Source organism: Pelecanus crispus, chromosome 1 (assembly GCF_030463565.1).
Source record: "Pelecanus crispus isolate bPelCri1 chromosome 1, bPelCri1.pri, whole genome shotgun sequence".
Lineage (NCBI taxonomy): Eukaryota > Metazoa > Chordata > Aves > Pelecaniformes > Pelecanidae > Pelecanus > Pelecanus crispus.
In genome coordinates this window covers 217491164-217514506 of record NC_134643.1, presented here as the reverse complement: position 1 = coordinate 217514506, position 23343 = coordinate 217491164, and the positions used below count along the sequence as shown (strand labels likewise).

Below are 23343 nucleotides of genomic sequence, written 5' to 3'. Positions count from 1 at the left end.
CAAGAGGCTGTAAGTGTGCTAGTTACCGTCAACAGTACAGCAAAATCATCACAGCAGCCGCTTCAGCAAAACTCAAAATAGCCAATAATCTCTGAAACTCCTCCTCTCCCCAAAATCCCCCTTCAACACTGAAAAATGTGTCAACAGCCCTCGGTAAATGACACTCTCCACTGAGTCCCCTCCTTGTTGAACACACATAAAACCACAAATGTGCCTGTCTGGATCCACAGGCATTCCAGGCTCTCTCCCCAGCAGAGAAGCATTCTCTCTTAGTCATGATCATGGTATTTACTACAGCATAAGTTAGAATTTTCTGTTTCCAGGTAAGTCACAAAGCTAAGCAGTCATGCACTGTTTATCAGCTTCTACATACAGAACAGAGTCCCTTCAAATTACTAAAAACACAGCGGTGTTTTGCGTAAAGCATTGTCCAAATTTTACTCTCTATAGATGGTCAAACATTTTCAATCAAAACGTTGTTTAGATAGGATATTGAGATTTTAAGAGAAAAAAAATTATTTAAAATGTGAAAAACCACACTGAAATACTTAAAGTTTAGGGATGTGGATGGGCACATTGTATTTCACGCAAGTTACAGTGGAGTTTTCTCACATGCTCTTCTCTTTTCCCTGTTAGAGTTGCCAGCCGGACTGTACCTGCAATGGTGCAAGTGCTTTCTCTCTCCAGGAGAGAGTGAGACCATGGCATATTACAGCAAATATACCCTAAACTGGGAACCCAGCCAAGAGAAGATAAAGCAAGCTGGAGACATACAAATCCTAAGAGGCAGTGGGGAGAGCATTTACAAGTGATATTTTTGGCTTTCAGACAGTATTTTTGACCACATGAATTTTTTGAGAAACAAATAATATTTCTCATGGAAAAGGTAAATCAACATTTTTTTTAAAAAAAGGGGGGGGGGGCATCTTCTATTCATTTACTAGGCAATTTTATCACTCATATTTCTTAAGGAAAAAATTGCTTTAAAAAGTAACAGGGAATATTATTTCATTCCCTGCCTCTTTGTCAAACTTGTTGAAGGTGCTGCATGCCTGAAAGACAACCTGTTTTTTCCAGCCATTTCAGCTGATCTAATAAAAGATATTACCTCTCTCTACAAAACTTGCCTCTCATGGAATATTATTTCATTATAGTGTACTTTGGTCTAATCTGCTACAAATGTCACAAACTATATAAATAAGAAGTATCACAATATCCTTTTTGAAACAAGCTCTGTCACTTTATCCCCATTCTGAGCAAAAAGCGTTTTAAATAAAGAGGAGAAAGAGGAAGAACAAGAACCTGCCTGAGCTGCAGAAATGTGGGTTATAATGTCAGTGAAATAAAATACACGCTGCACCCTGCCCATCAGCTGCTGCACTTCATACCAAAGCACCGTTTATTGCTGTCACGGCAGACTCTACTCCGCGTACCACAACGTGCAAGGCTGCAATCCCATTCACATTCTGGAAAGGGATTTCCAGCCTATGAATACCCTCCTGCAGTTTCTCCGCACAGTGCTTTAGTTAATACTGAGATAACTGAGTCATTTGTCTCATTAAGAAATGGCATGTTCAGCACTTAGCAACCGCCATTTCAAATTTCACTCAAAATTTGAACGCACTAGCAATTAATTTACCTTGCAGCATCTTAAATTTTATAGAGTATTTAAGGCATTTCTGCCTTGCTGCCTTTTGAATTTTCAAACCCTGATAAAAAGAAAAAAATTGGGGTTTAATTACAAATTAATTTAGTGCACTGACACTCACAGAAGGATGCCTTTATATTAAAAAATGGATTGCACTGGCAGTCTGACTCCATTCTCATCAGGAACTTGCCCCCACATCTGTGTTCTGCATTGGTGTATCCACTTTTTTGAGGCACGGGACCATGAGATTCATACTCTAGTACAGAGCTGGGATTAGCATGTAGTTTCATGTGTGGTTTAAGTTCATATAAAATGCATAGCCATAAACATTTTAAACTAAACTTTTCCATTCTGTTTATAGCAGATACCAAAATATTTATTTTGACAAGTTGTGGAAACCTGCTGTTGGCTCATTGATACGACATGGTGCTTTCAGTGCAAGTTCTGAGGTTTGGTTTGGTTTGTTTCTTTAAAGGAAGAAGTAACACTTTTGTGGCTGTCACATACCCATTTTTTTCACAGGAATCCTATTTTTGCAGTTCATAATGATATAGTTGGTTGGTGGCAGATTTTTATTAATAATATTTATGATTTTATGGGGCAGATCTCCAGGGGAGGACTGGGGCAGAGAAGAGCTGTGGCTGAAGGATGCCCCTCAAAAATTCTTGGATCACAGACTGGCTGTATTTTGTTATGGTGAAACCCAAATTCTCCAGCTAGTGCTTGATGCATCGGAGAAACAATGCATATACAAAAGTCAAAAGACTGGATGGAGCAACAGGAAGGTGTGTGTGGCACATGAATGCAAAGGGTTGCAAGGGGCTGAAGGGAATTGATGCTAAAGTTTAGGGCGCAGGATTTGCTTCACATGAACAAGGCCAGCACTGATTTTAATGCATCTTGGAACAGAAAGAGATTTTGGAACAGACAGTTGCTGTTTCAAAGAAGCCTGAAGTTTTGGGTGAGGACATGCAGCAGGCAAAAAGTGGGGTAAATACACTTCTAGCATGAAGGAGGAAAAAGTAATGCAATAAAGGAGATGGGATATTCTAAGTAGAACTTCAACATTAATCTCATGCCAACAAGGAGATATACAATATTTGTTGTGTAAATAGGGTGAAGATGTCATTTGACCATGGTATTTGATCATGATGACGTCTGCAGTGCTGTGGGAGTATTAATTAACTCCCACAGAGTTAACTGCTGAGCACAGAACAAATCCTCAGGAAGTGATGACCCTTCTCCCTTCCGATCCAAGCTTAGACAAGGCACCTGCAGAAATAAGCAGGCAGGTAGGAGAGACCAAGGAATAAGGAGAAACATAAGGTAGCACGATAGGTAGTCTTCTGAAGACCCCAGCAACCACCACTCCTGGTGGTCTTTATGGCAAAAGAGCTACACTTTAAATCATACCACAGCACAAATTAATGATGAGATCTCTGTTGAAAAGCAAGCCCACTTCCGTATTTAAAAGGAATGTTAGAAGTGTAGAGGGTGCAGAAAGCAAAGATGCTTCTAAGCATCCTTAAGCAAAGACTAACAGAAAAATGGTGAAACACAGGCAACTCCAGAACAGCAACTTTACCTTCTGAAACAGGCAAACACAGCATATAAATAGTGATTACAAAACCAGAAATTTGCCTGGCAGTCCCCTCAAATACATGTCATAGAGCTTTTCTATCTTGTGACTCTATTTTCAAAGCAGCGAGTAGCTTTTTGCTCTTTTTCACTACATTCATTTAGATCCCATCAGCTGCTACATGTTAATGTGCTCCACAGTTTCATTCCTGTAGTTCATAAGGGTACTTAAAACATCTGAGGCATGGCAAAGAATCCTTCTACCTCGTAGTCTTGGATCAGTTCTTAACTACAGCAACATCCACACATCCTGTGCATATTATATCAAATGATAAAAATAATTTACATCATTCAGCCATGTCATTTTCTATAATCATTGCATGATTAAAAAGAGCCTGGGATATGCAAAAAGGTGGAAGTTTACAAATAACAGGATGCATGAAGAAAGGACTTCAGAGTAGGATAAAATTTCCTTCAAGGCAACTTTCTGACCTAAAAATCTTTTTTCCCTGTAGAGGTAAAACTCATTAACTATTCAAATCGGAATTGATTCAAGTTATACTGGTTTTGGTATTAAGTCAGCTGGAGTTCAACTAATGTAAAACAATCCAGGTCTGGAGCCAAAAATTCAGATGTGTTCACCTTCAGCATTAATTCTTCAATCGGAGGAAAGGGGCTTTCAGCATTGAGCCACTAAACTAAAACTGTTCTCCTTCTTTTTCTCCATTCTCTTAATCCTGTCTTTTTTTGAGCTTGTTTGCAGTCATAAATAAAATAATTAATGAATGTTAATGGCAATGAAGACTAAAACTAGTATTCCTTGCGGCACACTTTGGCTAATTATATTGTTAAGGCATTTTAACCTCCTAGTAATGTAACAGTATTACTTTTATTACTAATGTCAAATTATATAAAAATAAACACAGTTAAACCTTTTTAACACTCAATTCTGCTGTCTTCCTCAGAAGTGCAAGTAGGATTCACTGCCAATATAAGAATTGGTAGTCATAAAACCTAACAGGGGAAAATAACATCTATCCCATCTCTGTCTTCTGCTTCCAAAACCACACGTTGATTTTGCTGGAACAACTGACAGTACCACGTCATTAATGCCTTTACACCCTGCCAGGAATCTAATGGAATAACTAAACACAACAAAATACATGTTACTATGGAATGAAAAAGGCCCAAATCAAACAGAGCTTGAGGTAATAGCAAAAGAGTTGACCAACTGTTCATCACCAGCGACTAGATATTTTTAAAGAAACTCAGTAGCAGTTATAGTGATCCTGGGACAACCTTGTCACATCCTGTGGGCAGACTCTGTAGTCTTATTATTCTTCCTTGTCATCTTCTGCTTCACACATTCCTCCAGTCTGAATCACGATCTACTAAGAATATAGTTGATACTGACTGAATGATCCACTACTTCAATATCTCTAAAACTGTCCCCGGGGTTGCTGAAAATAAAATATTGCTTCTTTGCTAGTTCCCACGCTTGCTGACAAATTCCAGCTAAGTGCAGCAATACACAGCAAGCCTCAGGCATTCCTAAACCAGGAGCTGCAAGGGCTTAACAAGGTCATGTAGATACTCCTGAACAATTTGACAAACCCTCCCAGCCCAGCAAGTTTAGATCATTCTTCCTTCAAAGCCACTCAAAAGGTATATTTTTTATCTTCTGGTAAGCAGGCAAAAAATCCTTAGTCAGCCTCCAAAATTCCAAACAACTGCCTTAAATTTTTTGTCTGTTTAAAAATAAGAAATCTGGGGTGTGTACTCTTTGCTCTCTCAGGTTTTAGTCCTTTAGAGAGTTAAACAAGATCCATGCTTTCATCCATTTGTCATGTTCTGGAAAATTGTTGGTTTTAATGGATTTTTTTTCCCCCCTCAAACTTCTTGCTCCAAATCTGGACCTTCCAGAAAAAGGACTGTGATAATATCTGACAAAAATTCCTATCATACCATGTCAGATTCAAAATAAGGTAGTCGGTACCTAAATGACCTAGTGACCGTGTATAGTCTCATCTCTAGCAGGAAGAATTAAGCAAAGGTACCTATTTTCTGATGAGACCTAGAGTTTACTAGGGTGTTGTAGATCAGTACCCCATGACCTGTCTGTTCTGGCTCTAGCTGGAGAGTTCCCACACACATCAACCCCTCCTGCTGCCATGACATACAGGACAGAAGTCTCAGATTCAATGGGTGGTATTAAAGTGCTCTTATGGCATCCCCACAATAAATACTATGCTGCTCAGAATGGTAGACAGGCCTTGCAAACGTCTGTAGGATCACACGCAACTACACAGCAGTCACTACAAGATAAAAATTACTGTAGAGTGCAGAACAGCAGCAGTGTTTTAAACACGGTCCCACATCAATTTGTACCAGCAACACACCGCAACATAACAGCAATGTCTTATTGCCTTAAGGCATTCAGTTCAACTTAACACCTCTGAGTGCTGTGTATTTGTTTTCCACAAAAACATGCTGCATGGCTTCAGAAGTCTGTTATTTTGGCATCATCAATATCACTTTCTGTCTCGCACTCTGAAGTTTGTCTAGTGAATGGGACACATTGTCTTGATACACTGCCGTAGGTTTTCGTCACTGCTGTCAAGTGGTTGGACACAAGGCATGGCCCGTGGCCTCTCTTTTTCCCTCCAGAGGTACCAGATGAAATGTCAGCTTTAAAACTAAACAAGCAGTAGTACTTGAGGCAGCAGCAAGGACAGAGGAACCACAAGGCTGATAGATGACAACACTAAGGACAAACTAGACAGTAAGTGGGACAAAAAAACTTTCAAAAAACCCTTTTGTAAATACTAACCCAACAATTTTTTTCAAACCTAAAGGAGAAATAGGTGACCACAGAGATATGAGAGAAGCAGAACAAAACAGGTGTTTAGAGGGGAGGCTAGCGACAAAATCAGCTCATTAGCTAATCCATGGATCTCACGGCTCTGATCCGTGCACGAGTCATTACAGGGACTTCAATGTTACTGTAGGGTTCAACGTTGCCATCCACCGGCTCAGCTGCAATAACTGCCAGGCAGCCACAGAGGAAGACATGCTTACTTAGCTCTGAGCCACAGGGCTAACCCAACCTGCAGGGCTTCACGTTTGCAATTAGTACAGATCAGCCACCGTAAATCCATCGTAACTTGGGTGTCTAAGTCCTGACAGGCTAACTAAGCTGTGGTCTACAGCCATAGATTTCACCTTTGTAATATGACGAAATAATTGCATTAATAGTACGAGCCACCACAATGCCACAAAATGTTTTGTTAATACAGTAGGTGCTGACTTAAGTAGTCGCATGTCAGCACAAGGACAGTAATTACATTATCACAAAACCATTCTTTAGGGAGGTCTATAATAGCTGTTCCACTATTTACAATACCTCATGCACATGGCAAAAGATGCAAAAATCATGTTAGGAATGTTTACATGTGAAAAATCACAACTAATTGTCAATTAATTAAACTAACTACCTTTGAGGTAGTGATGTATATATATCTAGACTCTTTATGATGAATGAAGAGAAAAAGGCCTGGCGCGTCTCATCCTGAACTAGACATATAAACAGGTTAGAGGTCTACAAATGGAGCCATGGGAAGTATTTTAGGTGAAAGCATCTGCTACCCAGGCATCTGAGGGCATGTTACAGCAATACCAGTGCCTGTGTGTCTCTGTTTTCTGTGATGAACATGAAAGCTAAGCACAATACAGTTGCTAATACCACCATAGCACAGACAAGAAATGAAAGAGCTCAGATTTGTACTGGAAATTTATCTAAAGGGTGCCGCTGCCTACATAGTGGGAGGGAAAGTTGTGCCTTTATCCAAATCTGCTTCTGGGAAGGGCAGGTTCTCAGCTCTTCTAAGCTCAGAGAGCACCCTTTGATTTCAGTGGAGCGAGAAATATATCACTTAGGGTCTAGAGTGCTGTTGGGTTTGCAAAGGTCTCAGAGCTATAGTTTCGGAGTTTTCTTCCTCTCTTTGCTCCTTTTTCTGTCCTATGTTTTTCATTATTCAAATCATTGCTTTAAAAAGCAAATAGCAGTATTACCTGAAAATCTACTAAATATCTGCTCTTATGCAAAAAATTATTTCTAGAGTGACTGCCTTTCTCAGAAGCCACTTCTTGCGGCTTTTACGATTGGATATCTAAAATTATATGCACTGGGATATGAGCAATAAATGACTTTCCATTAACAGCAACTTCTCATCAGGAGTTTACAAATCTATTACTGCTTGTCTTTTCTCTTGACACGCAGTTGCATTCCCAACCTACAAAACAAAGCCACTAAGGCCATGAGGTATTCTATTAAATTTTCAAAACGTAAGACTTGGTGTCAGATTTGACCCAAAACATAACTTGCAGAATTGGTTTGCCAGCAGTGTGTCTACCCCCTTAACTCCTTACACAGAATGGCAGGAAATTGTTCCTTCACCACATCTTGCAGGTGCAGACAGCAGAAGCTGAAGCCAGTGAGAGGAGAAATGTCTCAAACTAACCAGTTCTCTGCATTTCACAGCATGCCTGCACTCTTCTTGCATCCTTTTAATTTAGGCTTGTAATTGAGTTCTCTGAAATAAATTGTTAACTCTCTTTGGTGTCAGGCATAAACTGTCAGGAATGTGAAAATGTGATACAAAAGAGAATTTGAATAAATAGGGTAAAGGGTGAGAGAATAGGTCATGGGAAGAGCTCAAATGACAGTATGTGACATAAATACTACTCCAGCCCAATATCCTGTCTGCAGAAGGGGCCATTAGAGCACACTTAAGAAAGATTATAAGGAATGTGGCAAATATAATAATCCTTCCTCAAACAGTCAGTGGATTAGAGACCATTAATTGTCACAGGGCTTAAGGGACCAAGTGAGAACAGGACTCCAAGGTACACATGAGGCATAAAGGGTTGTGTAAACTGCCGGCTTCTCAACAGCACATTTGACCCCAGGAGAGATATCCCTGTTTAGCAAAACTAATACAACAAATGGTCTCTGTGACAGTGTCGTGAATCTCATACAGTCCTATCTAAGAAGACCTGCCTCTCAGTGGAGAATATAGTACTGAGCTGGGAGAATAAAATTTAAATGCTAATAGAGAGCAATTCATGCCACAGAGGCAACCAGAAAACTTCAAAGATGCCAGTTCTTTCGGAAAACTCATTTAACTTGTACTTCTCCACCCCACTTGTCCCAATAGCCTACTGTCCTCTCCCAGGTAGGAATGATGCTTAACAACAAAAAAGCCATCATACTGGGGCAAGCCAGAGGCTAATTAGGCCCATAATCTGCCTCTGTCTGGCCAACATCCTATACTTCAAGCAAGAACAGAAAATCAGGGTGCTTATGGAGCATACGTGCACATGGCATTGCCCTCCCAACCTTTGCCTATTAAAGTTTCAGCAAATTCCACAGCCAAGTATGCAGCTGGACCAACAAGTTCAACAGATATTCATGGACTTATTCTCCCTGAATTGGTCTAATCCCTTTTAGGGCGACAAGCTCATTTGACTCAGTTCCACAAACACACAAGCCAATACAAATTAACATGGAAAACATTTCTTCATAAGAAATGAACAAGACAGCGTTGTGTATTTGCCTTCCCCACAAGGAAATGCTATGCTAAGCAAGAAGAAAGTCAGCTGCCAAGGAATAATGACAACTACCACTTGAGTACACAACCTTCACAGGGAGCAGCAAATTACCATTCTCCTCTGCGGGAAAACCTGGCTTACACCCCTGGTCTGGAGGACATTCAAAGAGCAATGGAAGAGCATGGAAGAACATGAAAGCAACCTGTAATCTCAGTGTACCATAGGCGTTAATTAACCTGGCAGACATCCAAACTGCTGGCATCAAAATCCACTTATCTGGGAGCTGCACATTTCAGCATTTCTGCAGACACTACTACGCACAGAGGCACTGCACTGCACAGGGGCAGCAGGCTACCAGAAAATAAGAAAAAGAGGCAGAAATGGAGGAACACTGAAAATTATTACATTGCAATCAGAAGATCTGTTATTAGTTGGAAAACCTTGTTATCTGAAGAAACGTACACCTAAATAAAGCAGGGGTTGCATCAAGAATGTAATAAAAACAACTTCGGGAAAACAAGCATGAACGATCTCTAGTGAGAATACACCACAATGACGACCGTTGTGCTGGTTTGGACTGGGATAGAGTTAATTTTCTTCTTAATACCTAGTATAGGGCTATGTTTTGGATTTGTGCTGAAAACAGTGTTGATAATACAGAGGTGGTGTCGTTACTGCTAGGCAGTTCTTACACAGAGTCAAGGCCTTTTCTGCTTCTCACCCCACCCCACCAGCTGACCCCAACTGACCAAAGGGATATCCCACACGATATGACATCATGTTCAGCATATAAAGATGGGGGAAGAAGAAGGAAAGGGGGGACATTCAGAGTTATGGCATTTGTCTTCCCAAGTAACTGTTATGCATGACAGAGCCCTGCTTTCCTGGAGATGGCTGAACACCTGCCTGCCGATGGGAAGTAGTGAATGAATTCCTTGTTTTGCTTTGCTTGTGTGCGTGGCTTTTGCTTTATTTATTAAAATGTCTTTACCTCAACCCACGAGTTTTCCCACTTTTACTCTTCTGATTCTCTCCCCCATCCCACTGTGGGGGAGTGAGTGAGCAGCTGTGTGGGGCATTATTGCCAGCTGGGGTTAAACCACAACAGTCCTTTTTGGTGGCCCAGTGTGGGGCTCGAAGGGTTCGAGATAACGACAGGTTTGGCTGGAATGTACTAGATCGAATTTATAGCTGTTTACCTATTAACTGGCAGGCTCCTGTGCTTGCCATGGGACTTGGTTGCCTTACTGTATATTAGAGTCCAGTGCTCATTAGTGGCTGCGTTTTGCTTTCGCTGCTTGCTGTAGTGCTGTACTGCTGATCATCTTACTCTGCCACGCCTGGGAACATTTTGATAACCGCAATGGCCATGTGTCTGGGCTGGCAGATGGCTAGGGCATGGCTGCTGTTTCTGTTGCTGTACTGGACAGACTGGAACTCCAGTGTGAACTTGAGTTGAAGGGACTGTGACCTGTGGATGAGTCCATGCAGGAGCAGGTACACTTTGAAGCATCTGTGGCCATGATTATATCTGTGCCACAGCAGGTATACCTCTGAAGGGATTGTGGCCCAAGCATAAGTCCACACTGGAGAAGGTACACCTCGAAGCATCTGTGGCTGTGCATAAGGCCGTGCTGCAGCAGGTACACCTTGAAGCATCAGTGGCTCTGCGTGAAGTCATGCTGGAGCACCTTAAAGCGTATAGCCATGCATAAGCCCACAACAGAGCAGGTACATCCCTGGAGGGACTGCAGCCATGGGTAAGGCCATGTTGGAGCAGGTTTACTTCTGACAGGACTGTGGCTGTGGGTAAAGCCACACTGGAGCAGGTACATCTCTGAAGGCATTGTGGCCCATGCAAAAGGCCATGCTGGAAGAGGTGCACCTCAAAGCGACTGTGGCTGTGGATAAGTCTATGCCGCAACAGGTACGCCCCTGGAGAGACTGTGGTGCATAGATAAGGCTCCACTTGGAGCACGTACACCCCTAAGGGACTGCTGTCTGTGAATAAGTCCAAGCCTGAGCAGGGGCAAGGGGAGGAGTTCATTGCAATGTTAAACCCTATGGTCTGGTCCAAAGAGACCAGTGGCGGAGATTGTAATGGAAATACCTTCACATTGTAACCCAGGGATTGAGTTGCATGTTACAAGAATTACTATAGCAGGAACCACCCAACTAGTGGAGGACAAGCCTTACAAGAAGCAGTGCAAGTGCAGCAGTGACCCAACCTGAGCTGGCTTTGGTGCCCAGTAAGTCCACACAACACATCACCTCTCCTGTCCTGAGTGTCCACCAAAACAGATGGAGCCTAAAGTCATAGACTAAATGAACCCAGTGGACATTTGTGCATGTTTTAAAGACATTTTACAGGGATGGCCCATAGACTAAGGGAATGATATCTGCGTATTATATCAAAGGATGGGAAGAGTGGTGGTGGTTAATGAGGTTGTACTGGCTACAGTGAGACCTGAGCATGACATAAATGGTATGGAATAAGGGGTGGAGAATGTGCTGAGTTTGGGTGGGATAGAGTTAGTTTCCTTCACAGTAGCCAGTATGGGGCTATGTTTTGGATTTGTGCTGAAAGCAGTGTTGATAATACAGGGATGTTCTAGTTATTGCTCCGCAGTGCTTACACAGAGCCAAGGTCTTTTCTGCTCCTCACCCCACGCCACCAGTGAGGAGGCTGGGTGTGCACAAGAAGCTGGGAGGGGACACAGCTGGGACAGCTGACCCCAATTGACCAAAGGGATATCCCACACCATATGGCATCATGCTCAGCATATAAAGCTGGGGGAAGAAGAAGGAAGGGGGGAACATTCAGAGTGATGGTATTTTGTCTTCCCAAGTAAGTTACGTGTGATGGAGTCCTGCTTTCCTGAAGATGGTTGAACACCTGCTTGCTGATGGGAAGTAGGGAACGAATTCCTCATCTTGCTTTGCTTGCGTGTGCGGCTTTTCCTTTGCCTATAAATTGTCTTTATCTCAACCCATGAGTTTTCTCACTTCTACTCTTCCGATTGTCTCTCCCATCCCACAGAGGGGGAGTGAGTGAGCGGCTGTGTGGTGCTTAGTTGCCAGCTGGGGTTAAACCACAACAAGGTACAATCATGCTGAAGCCAGAAAGGGATAACAGTTCAAGTAAAGGTATTTGTCTCTGAAAATGAATTGTTTTTCTACATACCTGTCCAGTCTCCTACTACTTTAAGGTGGACCCCAAACGTTGCTTTGGTATCTGTAGGGCACTAAAAATATTAAATATATTAAGGACCACTTCTGAGTAACAAGAAAACAACAAAATGCATTCAAAGTACAGTTGTTAAGACAAAACCTGGTGCAAACAGGTCATTCCTGAGCATCCATACCAGCAGCTATATGCTTTAAAAAGCAAGTCTAGCATCAATACAGTTCAGGAAGCCGAGCATGTCTAGTCTCCACTCAGTGTTAACCCCTTCTTATGGTCAAAGGGGAGTTTGGGATGGGCTTCTCTGGGGGTGTAATTTGGAACAGCCACTTAGAATAACAGAATCATAGAATCGTTTAGGTTGGAAAAGACCTTTAAGATCACCCAGTCCAACCATTAACCTAACATTACCAAGTCCACCACTAAACCAGTTAAGGGTAGAGTAATAATTAATTTCATGTTTCCTGGCTTGGTGGCTGGATTAGTTTTTAATGAAAGTAAAACTAGGAATCACTAAGGTTGGAAAGGACCTCTAAGATCATCAGTCCAACTGTCAACCCAACACCACTGTGCCTACTAAACTATGTCCCAAAGTGCCACATCTACCTGTTTTTTGAACACTTCCAGGGATGGTGACTCCACCACCTCTCTGGGCAGCCTCTTCCAATTCTTGACCACTCTTTCCATGAAAATTTTTTTCCTATTTTCCTATCTAAACCTCCCCTGATGCAACCTGAGCCCATTTCCTCTCATCCTATCGCTAGTTACTTGGGAGAAGAGCCCAACACCCACCTCACTACAACCTCCTTTCAGGTAGTTGTAGAGAGCGATAAGGTCTCCCCTCAGCCTCCTCTTCTCCAGGCTAAACAACCCCAGTTCCCTCAGCCGCTCCTCAGAAGGCCTGTGCTCCAGACCCTTCACCAGCTTTGTTGCCCTTCTCTGGACACACTCCAGCACCTCAATGTCTTTCTTGTATTGAGGGGCCCAAAACTGGACACAGTATTCCAGGTGCGGCCTCACCAGTGCCGAGTACAGGGGGACAATCACCTCCCTGCTCCTGCTGGCCACACTATTCCTGATACAAGCCAGGATGCTGTTGGCCTTTTTGGCCACCTGGGCACACTGCTGGCTCATGTTCAGCCAGCTGTCTACCAATACCCCCAGGTCCTTTTCTGCCAGACAGCTTTCCAGCCACTCTTCCCCAAGCCTGTAGCGTTGCATGAGGTTGTTGTGACCCAAGTGCAGGACCCGGCACTTTGCCTCGTTGAACCTCATCCAGTTGGCCTCGGCCCATCAGTCCAGCCTGTCCAGATCCTTCTGCAGGGCCATCTTACCCTCAAGCAGATCGACACTGCCACCCAGTTTGGTGTCATCTGCAAACTTACTGAGGGCGCACTCATCCAGAGCGTTGATAAAGATATTAAACACACTAGCCCCAAAACGGAGCCCTGGGCAACATCGCTTGTGACCGGTCTCCAACTGGATTTAACTCCATTCACCACTAGTCTCTGGACTTGGCCACCTAGCCAGCTTTTTACCCAACAAAGAGTACACCTGCCTAGGCCATGAGCTGCCAGCTTCCCTAGGAGAATGCTGTGGGAGATGGTGTCAAAGGCTTTACTGAAGTCCAGGTAGATGACATCCACAGACTTTTGCTCATCCACCAGGCGGGTCACCAGGTCATAGGAGATCAGGTTGGTCAAGCAGGACCTGTGTTTCATGAACCCATGTTGGCTGGGCCTGATCCCATGGTTGTCCTGCACATGCCCATTGAGCATACTCAAGATGAACCGCTCCATAATCTTCCCTGGCACCGAGGTCAGGCTGATAGGCCTGTATTTCCCCAGATCCTCCTTCTCCCTTCTTGTAGATGAGCATTACTCAGCAATGATACCAATGAGGACACAACAGTACAGAAATACTCCCTCTACTATTGACACTTATCATTCAAAGTCAGGAACTGCCCCATCACTCATAAATCAAGGCATTTAAGAGACTTCTGGTTCTTGAATGTCATAGCACATGTTTTCAAGCTGATCATTCTCACACAACTGACGCGCTCTTCTAAATGGAAACTTGAGATTTTGCTGCACTTCACAAGAGCTTAGAGTTTGCAAAGGAAAAACACCAGACAGCGTGGCACATCATACAAATCACTCTGCAGCCACCATTTTCTCTCTCTGCACCTATGCCCTCATTTCAGGGCTAATTACTTGTGACTATCAACATGGGAATGATATTATTTACAGTCTTATCCACACCATGGTATCTAAAAACATCCAGTCAAGCCTTGTCAAAGGTCTAAGGAGCTCCCTCAGTTTCATTCTTTGTTAGCTACAGGGAGATTTCAAATGTACTGTCTGGACAGCTTTTGCAGGTACACCAAATGATTTCACACATAAACAGGACAAGCAACTATTCCTCAAAAAAAGATTCTTCACTTTCTTTCTATAAACCAACACCATTGGTTTCTTTTTGATAAAATATATTACTACTGATGCCTTTCTTAGAGCCTATTAATGATTGATCCAAGCTCCATCATGAATCCAACACCCAACAGATGACACTTCTGTCTTTTTTTTTTCTACTGCTACAGACAAATATGAATTCTGAGGAGAGGCCTTAAATTCCAGGAACACATCTGTATTATAAGTACAAGATGCCCAGGTAGTGAATCCAAGCACCTAATACTCAATCATGCAGCATGTTTGTGAGGACATTTCTTGGCTCTGATCTGGACCATTGCCATTAGGGTTCCCGGGATAATTTGTTGTGGAGTGGGAAACCACTGGCATCAGGGCTGAGGATCAGTTCCTATTGGTTCCTTATTTAGCAGCAGACACAGGTAAACGGTTAGTATTGTCTACATCTTGGCAAACCTAGAACAGGGAATACAATGTCCTGGCTAGTCACTCCATTATTCTGAAGGGGAAGAGCATTCTTGTTAAGAGTACTGATTACTAGACAGACTCATATTTAATTCCTTGTCATTTTTCAAGTTTTCCTAAAAAAATTTGGTACAGAAACTTAAGAGTCATAATTATTTCAGCAAGTCTTAGCCTTCAAAAAAATGGCATCAAGGGAGGGATGCAGGCAAACGTCACATAATGAGATCAGTATTTGCTGTCACTAGTTGCAATGTGTTCCAAAAAAAATATCAAGACCAATTCTCCATATAAAGGTAGGTAAGCAGCCTCTCAGCCAGAAAGTTGCACACTGGCAGCACAAAGACCTCTTCTCCTGGGTGGCTTCTGTAAAAGCCTTTAGCAGAGTTTATTTTTCAGTCTGGATTGTCCCAGGGCTCTCTGTGTTTCACAGCAGGTTGAGTGATTTTCTTAGTCCAACTATGCACAGTCCCAGTTCAGCACATCTTATATAAAATTGTCTGTTATTCCCTCCTTCTGTTAAAGTTAATGGCAGAATACCCCTTGTCTCCAGCCAGAATGGGCTCAATCCTGTTATCCTTTACATTACCCTTGTGACTAACTCCTTTCTGCACTATTTTGAAAAATTATCCAGTAAAAAGGAGATTTATTTCTCTTTAGAGTTTAGGAAGCTTATTTTGATACCTATAACTGGGTATGAGAGTTCCTCAGAGAGTTCTGGAAAAATTTTACTGTCCTGCTAAATCTTACCAGAAGAAACATGCCCATCATCTAGACTACATGTAGTGAATTTCAAGAGAGAGAAAGATTGTACATGGTCCAGCAAAGGGCCACCAAGATGATGAGAGGACTGGAGAACCTGACATACAAAGAGAGGTTAAAAAGGGAATATGCTTGTGTAGCCCACAGAAGAGAAGGCTCAGGGAGATCACTGTCTTCCAATACATAAAAAATAGCTATAGAGAAGATGAAGGTGCTCTCTTCACCACCATGCATGGTGACAGGACAAGAGACCAGGGGTACAAGTTGCTTCAGGGGAAACTTCATCTGGGTATAAGAAAAGTATTCTTCACCACGGAATAGGCAGCCAGAGAAATGGTGCAATTTCTCTTGCTAATTCAGCTTCACACATCCCTGGATAACCTAATCTATGGCTCTTGCACCAGAAGGTTGAACCAGACGATCTCCAGAGGCCTCTTACAACTTAAGACTTTCCTATGGACCTGTAATTTTAACTTTAAAAACTGTATTTACATTTTAACTGTACAGAACACTTATTTTACCTCTCTCATCTCTGTAAGCACAACTAAGTCTCCAAATTGTGTTTTTTTCCAGACTGTTAGAGAATATATTCCAGAAGCTTAAGAAAATATTCAGAGACAGTTTTTCAGAAGCCTAATCATGAAAGTGGGTAAACTTTCCCATGTTATTAACAGATCATTGGGCATGTGTAATGAAGTGCAATGAAATATCCTCTTATATATTTAACTTTCTTCATGAAATCACAGAACTGTAGGATAGCTGAGTCTAGAAAGCACCTCTGGAGACTGGCTACTTCAATCCTCCTGCTCAAGCAGGGTCTGCGAGAGCAGATGGCCCAGAACAGTGTCCAGCTGCACACTGAATATCTCCAAGGATGGAGACTCCACAGCCTCTCTGGGCAACCTGTGCCACCCTCACAGAAAAAGTGGGGTTTTAGTTATGTTCAGATGAAACTGCCTGTATTTCAGTTTGTGCTGTTCTGTCATGGCTGCCACTGAGAACAGTCTGGCTCTGTTTTCTTCACTCCTCCATGAGTTCCAGCTCTCTCAGGCTCTCCTTGTATGAGAGGTGCTCCAGCTCCTTAATCATCTTCATGGCCTGTTGTGCTCCAATAGGTCCATGTCTCTCTTGTTCTGGAGAGCCCAGAACTGGACACAAACCTCCAGATACATCTCACCAGTGTTAAGCAGAGGAGCAGGGTCACCTCCCTCGACCTGCTGGTAATGCTCTGCCTAATACAGCCCAGGGTGCTGTTGGCCTTCTTTGCTGTAAAGGCACATTGCTGACTCCTGGTCAACTTGGTGTCCACCAGAACCCCCTCGTCATTCTCTGCTGAGCTGCCTTCCAGCCAGTCAGTTTGCATCATGTCTTCGTACCTGGAGTTATTCCGCATCAGAGGCAGGATTTGGCAATTGCCTTTCCTGATCTTCATGAGGTTACTGTCAGTCCATTTCTCCAGCCTCTCAAGGTCCCTCAAATGGCAGCACAACCACCTAGTGTATCAACCACTCTTCCCAGTTTTGTATCATTTGCAAATCAGTATTGACCCCTGAGATAAACCACTACTGACTGGCCTCCAGCTGGACTTTGTGCTACTGATCACAATCCTTTCAGCCCAGCAGTTCAGCCAGTTTTCCACCTACCTCCCTGCCCATTCATCTATTCCACACTCCATCAATTTCTCTGTGAGGATTTTATGAGAAAAAGTGTCAAAAATCTTGTGAATTATGATGCTCTTGTCCATTTTACATATCTAAGTCTCTGATCACCTATTTTACTTCTAATTTGCCATATCTCATCTCTAAAATACTGCACAGCTAAACATTGCTTCAAGATTCTTATTACAGTCAGCTCATACACATATTTAAACTGACATCCATTTATGTTCTGTGAAGACAAGCACAAGCTGAAGCACTCTTTTGAATTGGAAATCAAGAGAATAAGCACATGAACCTTGGTCAAATAAAGGCATATCAAAGTGGCCTCAGCAATGCATGATGTCCTCTCTGCAGCTGTGAACAAAACCAATTAGAATTGCCTTTAAAATGTGTTTTGGCAAATAGTACTTGGATTTGCCACTGCTCCATTTAATCTGGGAGCCCTAAGAAACAATCCAGTGACTATTAACTGTACTGTGGCAAGAGCTGCACGCAGACCCTTATTTTTTCCTTATTGCCCAGTACACTGCCCAAGAGGAAATTGTACAGATTAGCCAATCTTGAAATAAAAAAAATACTTTCTCTTAGTTCTTTTTCCTTAAATAAACAATGTTTTCCAAACAGATAAATCACTAACTTAAATAGCCTGTAATGAGAAAGGACATCAGACATTGTTAAATAAAAGGTCACAAGTGGTAAGTTGTTCAGTAGTTCTTTCTGCATTTTGAAGAGTTAAATGAACCCTGTTTGCTGCACTCATTTGATTAAAATGCTATGGTGCACAAATTACCTGTGGCAGACAGTGTAATTATGTGAAGCTATGTTAATCTTATTCTAACCTCAAGCTATCTATACCTTTAAGAAGTGAAAGATTTTACAGGTAGGAACGTCTACACTAATCAGGTTATCGCCCAGCATTTGGCCATCCTCCAAAAACAACTAAAACCCAAAGGAATTCTGTTAAATTTAAGACAGCTGTGCAGATTTACACCCCCAGAGAAACCAAACTATTTTCTTAGCATTGGAAAGTTGGTAGATTTCCCCAGAACTATTAATCACATGTAAGCAAGTTTACAATGACTATTTTTATTTATTTTTGTATGTATTTTCACATTCAAAGCAGTGAGAATAGTATTTTAGACATAGATAAAACTTAGGGAATACAGATTATTCTATATCTTGATGAAAAAACACCTTTCCATATATCTTTTTCTGGTTTTTTCAAGCTAACTTGAAATACAAATGCAAATTATCACATAGGGAATTTGCAACAATCCCTGGAGAACTTCATGCTTATAAACCACCAAATTAACTACCACCAGCAGCTGTAGCTCTACTATTTATGTCTATGTTCAGATTAAATATAGATTATAATTTTAATAATCTTAATAATTTAATTAATGCTTAATGCACTACTAGGTTAATAAATACTTGAAATGCATTTTATTTATCACTTTTACATCGTGAACATGATTCTCAGTTGTCTATGCCTTGCTTTTATATGAACACGAAGTGAGTGAACTAACTACTGTTAGATCATAGTGGTAATACTTTACACCCATTTTTTATTGGTACAAAAATCTACTGGAGGTGATGAGCAGTGGAGAAATCTGTGCATATGAGAGCACAACATACAGCAAATGAAAACTATGTTAGTTATCAGCATCTGTGTTTCCAGCTTAGAATACCCCAAATATTTAACACCACTGGTATCCACTCCTAGTCAAGAATCCTGCCCAGAACAAGAAACAGGACAAACCCTACTGAAATAATTTGAATGGTATTAAATACTGTAGAACACTCTTTTCAGACCTTGGGGTGAAAGGAGTTGGGGTGAGTCAACAGCAAACTAGCAAGAAAATAGAAAGTTAATTCCTGAAAGCCCTCTACCATAAGGACTGTGAATTTAGAGAGATGTTAAGTTTTGATTACAGCGCTGTCACGGAAGCGGTGATGCATACACCAAGACAACACTGCAGAATATCTATTATCAGAAAAAAGGAGATGAAAGGGATGCCCAAGTTACGTACCCCCATGTGGCTCTGCAAATAAAGCTCCTTACAAGTTCCTGTGGAGATACTGCTCTCAAGCTGATGCACCACAGTAAACACCAACTTCTGTGTTAGGTGCTGCAGTAGGCGGCCTGAATAGCGCCCAAAGTTACAAAGAAGATCTGTGCCACAGCTGGAAGAACAAAGTGAAACCTCATCTTTGTCTGATTTTGTGGAGTTTGCTCATTGCGGAGTTTGTTTAAACAAAGGGAAACTCCTTCAAAGAAGGCTTTTACTTTGGGGAAAAAGCCACAGCATGATCCTAATATGGATTTGCAGATACCCTGGCAGGGACTGTAAGCACTGCTGAGCCCCCGATCTGTTTCCATGCCTCTGCCTGCCTGCCAGCGTGAACCAGCTGCACCGCAAACCCTGTTTCATCAGCCCATCCTTGCTCCAGACTCAGACGAACCCTTACACAGATCAAGAAAAATACATTAAAGACTTAGCATGTTTGGGAAAGAGGCAGAACTGGGGGGAAAAAAAGAACCAAACACAACCAACTTATTTTCCCTCACGGGGTGGGGAGAGGGGGAAGGAAAGGTTTTCAACTTTGTCAACTGACAAGAAAATGTGAACCTCAGAAGCTCAGTAACATGTAGCTTGTCTGGTTTCATACAGAACTGATATAAACATTCCTAAAATGATTCATCCTGACAGTAGAAAATGAAGAGGATTGATGACAAACACAGGCATGTTATATAAAGGTAGCCAAAATATAGTAGCTAGACTTCAGTCTGACTCATAGGAGGTGAACTCTGTTACGCTGGGCTACCCCTGTTTTAATTAATGAATCCCACAGGAAGCAAATTTTAGGGGAAAAAGGGATAATCTGAGGAGTTACTCTTTTAAACATATCTCTGCCTCAAAGGCTAGGAGATTCTCTAAAACGTCTCTGTTTATTTTTCCATTTCATGTAACTCTACAGATCCGATTTTGTCTAAAAGCTTTCCCTGTTAGAGACTTGGCTTTACAGCTATCCTAATTTAACTGGCAGACATCAGCAGACATTATAACATCTCTGAACGTGGGGAAATCCTAACCGTGGAACATGATTTAAGTATCAAGGGTGTCTGGATGATCAAGACAAGACCACCATGCCTTGAATACTCACTGCTTCAGCCAGAGATTTCCCATTGCAGAGCTGACTCCTTGCAAGCAGCCCAGCTGCAGAAACATATCCCAAACACTTTTTTCTTTTGCTTTCCATTCCCTTATACTCCTTGTTGTACAGCCACAAACACCTGCAGTCTAGCTAGTGGAAAAAACACACCATAACACTGTGGGATGCTCAGGATGCATCACTGGTCAGCTGCAGTGCCAAGAAGGATCATTCTGGTCATCTGGTGTCTAACTTCTGTAACATAAACCACAAACCCACACCCACTAATTCCTGTGAGTCTGTAGTTCAGCATTTGCTACTTCACTCCCTGCAGTCTCAGTTGTTAAATTACTCTCAGTGTTCAAAACAAACTTTTTTTTTTTAGGTCTCAATCTATGAGCATTTGTTCCTTGATTTCACTCTTGCACCACAACAAAACACAAATCTTTACTGTAATAGATGTCTTGGGATTGTAAATAGACCAATAATTGCAAGGGTAAAATACACATAATGTTGCATAAAATATACATATTGTTGAAAAAATAATATGAAATTATTTTATTTATTTTCTAGAAAGTCTGTAATAGCCCAGCTGTTACTCTATTGCTGTTACTGATGCACTACAAAGATACACTTCTACAGACTAGTCAGTATTTCTTTGCCTCTGCAGCTCAACCAAGGTAAAAAACTTGCTGATTACCCTTTCACCCCAGCAGACACATTACATTTCATAGAATCACAGAATGCACAAGTTGGAAGGAACCCATAAGGATCATTAAGTCCAACTCCCTATAACATAGTAAAAACATTTCAATCCTAGCAAAATTCAGCCCATATAATTTATGCATTTCAAGTTGCTAGCTAGTGGAAAAAACAAATTACAACCTTATGGGATGCTCAGGATGCAAGCCTTTGTCCCTGAAGGAGTAAAAGACCATAGAGCAATGTTTCTGCCCAAGGCTGCCTCCCCAAGTCCTCCAAGGGTATATGGACACACTGCCAAGCAACACTGCGCTGAGCTGACAAATGCACGAACAAGGGAACTGAATGGCACAAAAGACTCCTTCTCCATCATCCCTGAGCAGAAACTATGGGCCATCTCCAGAATCATGCTAACTCGCTCCCAGTGGTGTGAGGCACTCATGGAAAGAGCCATCAAAGGATCAATAGGTCTTCTAGTCCAATCACCAACACCTTAAGGAACACTGTGTCCCTCCAAACTACCCTACCAGCACACACAGTATTTTGCCAGGCTAAAGCACAGATCCCAGCCAGTCAGCTGGTCTTAATTTTAGGACAGCAAGAGGCAGGGCACTTTGTTTCCTCTAATACTTTGTCTATATGTTGTATACATATGTCTATATGTCTATGTCTATATATGTCTATATATGTCTATATGTTGAATACAGTTGTATTCATGCTTAAAAGTTGTGCTTGTTTTCTTCATTTTGACGTTCTCCTGCACTTCCTAGACCCTTCTCTAATCTGAAGCACTACCCCTGATGGGAGAAAACATATTTCTTGCTGAAGTCAGTAGATGCTTGTTATATACTGTAAACTTACTTTCATAATACTAGGAAAAAACTGCTCATGAGAGGGATCAGACACCTTCTGTTTAAAGGAGGACTCAAGATTTAGTGAACTAGCATGTAACAATTTCTGTGTTCCCTTGATCCAAAAGAGTAAGATTTGTAAGTTTAAATGAAAGTAAAGGTTTACTTAGGTTTTTATATAGACCCCAAAACTATTAAGCCCAAAACCAAACCAAACCAAACAAACAAGTCTAAGGAAGTACTAAAGGCATCTGAAATATTAATCTACTCTATTTTTGTTTTACTTAAATTCTTTGTCAAACAGCTGCTAGATTTTCTACTTCTATGAAGAGCAGACAAGCTCTGGGGATTTCTTTAGTTTGCCAGCAAGATACTTCACAGTATCTGCATTTCCTTAAATGCTCTGTAAATCATCATATAAAGGCAAGTTTCATAACCGTTTGCACAAGACATTTAACAAATCTTATTAGAATGTCATCATGTTAGATTTTGTTTTTATTGTATTCATCTGTCCTGTATGTCCTTACATACTTTTTATTCAGGCTAACTTCCAACAATTTTTCAATTTTTTTATAAAGTATTGCAGAATTAGGCCCCTCAGCTTTTCCTGTTGTGGATAGTTTATTTCTCAAGTTTACAGTACAGTACAGGACATGTGCTTCTCCATCACTTCCAGTTTTGCTCTTTGCGCAGTACAAAATTTCTTGCTTAAAAGAAGCTTAGAGCTAAAACTTCACTGCTAGACTGTTAATAGCTTCACTGATTTTAAATGAACTCTGGATTATCCAGGGATAAAGACAACCTTGGCTCTACAAAACACTGGGTTTCTCTTACAAAAGCAAATGTGTTACTTGTGATGTTTATACTCATGTATTATTTACTGAGGCCTTTCTGACAAGGCATCAAGCCCAAAAATGTAAATGTACAGATCAAGGCCATCATTTTGTAATCCCATTATGCCTAAATCCAGATAACAAATAGACTTAGAGGTGCAGAGGTAACAAGGAAAGCTCAATCTACAAAAAAATCAAACCAAACCAAAAACCTTAATGGTAGAAAATGTATGAACAAGTAATAGCTCCAAGACATTTAGGGACAGTACTATAATTTGTCATGTACATCCAGAAACCTCTTTCAGGTAATTCTTCTACTAACTCTGAGATGATTAACGGCCTTAACAGTTTCTCTCCCTGGGGTTCAGTAATTATTACTTTATAGAATTTTAATTTGGATACTAATCAAAGTATTCTTTCTCAATAATATATACTTGGATTTTTTCTGTGGATCTGAGTATCTGCATATGCAAACTTGT

The 23343-nt window shown here is 41.4% G+C and overlaps 1 protein-coding gene across 2 annotated transcripts in view; it reads right to left on the bottom strand.

Annotated features, from left to right (window-relative positions):
- NOX4 (NADPH oxidase 4) overlaps positions 1-23343 on the bottom strand; it is a 112704-nt gene that overhangs the window by 49501 nt on the left and 39860 nt on the right. For both annotated transcript variants that reach the window (XM_075717079.1, XM_075717084.1), the window contains exon 12: positions 12021-12081. In XM_075717079.1, the coding sequence (XP_075573194.1) occupies positions 12021-12081 (61 nt within the window). The remainder of the gene's footprint in view (positions 1-12020; positions 12082-23343) is intronic.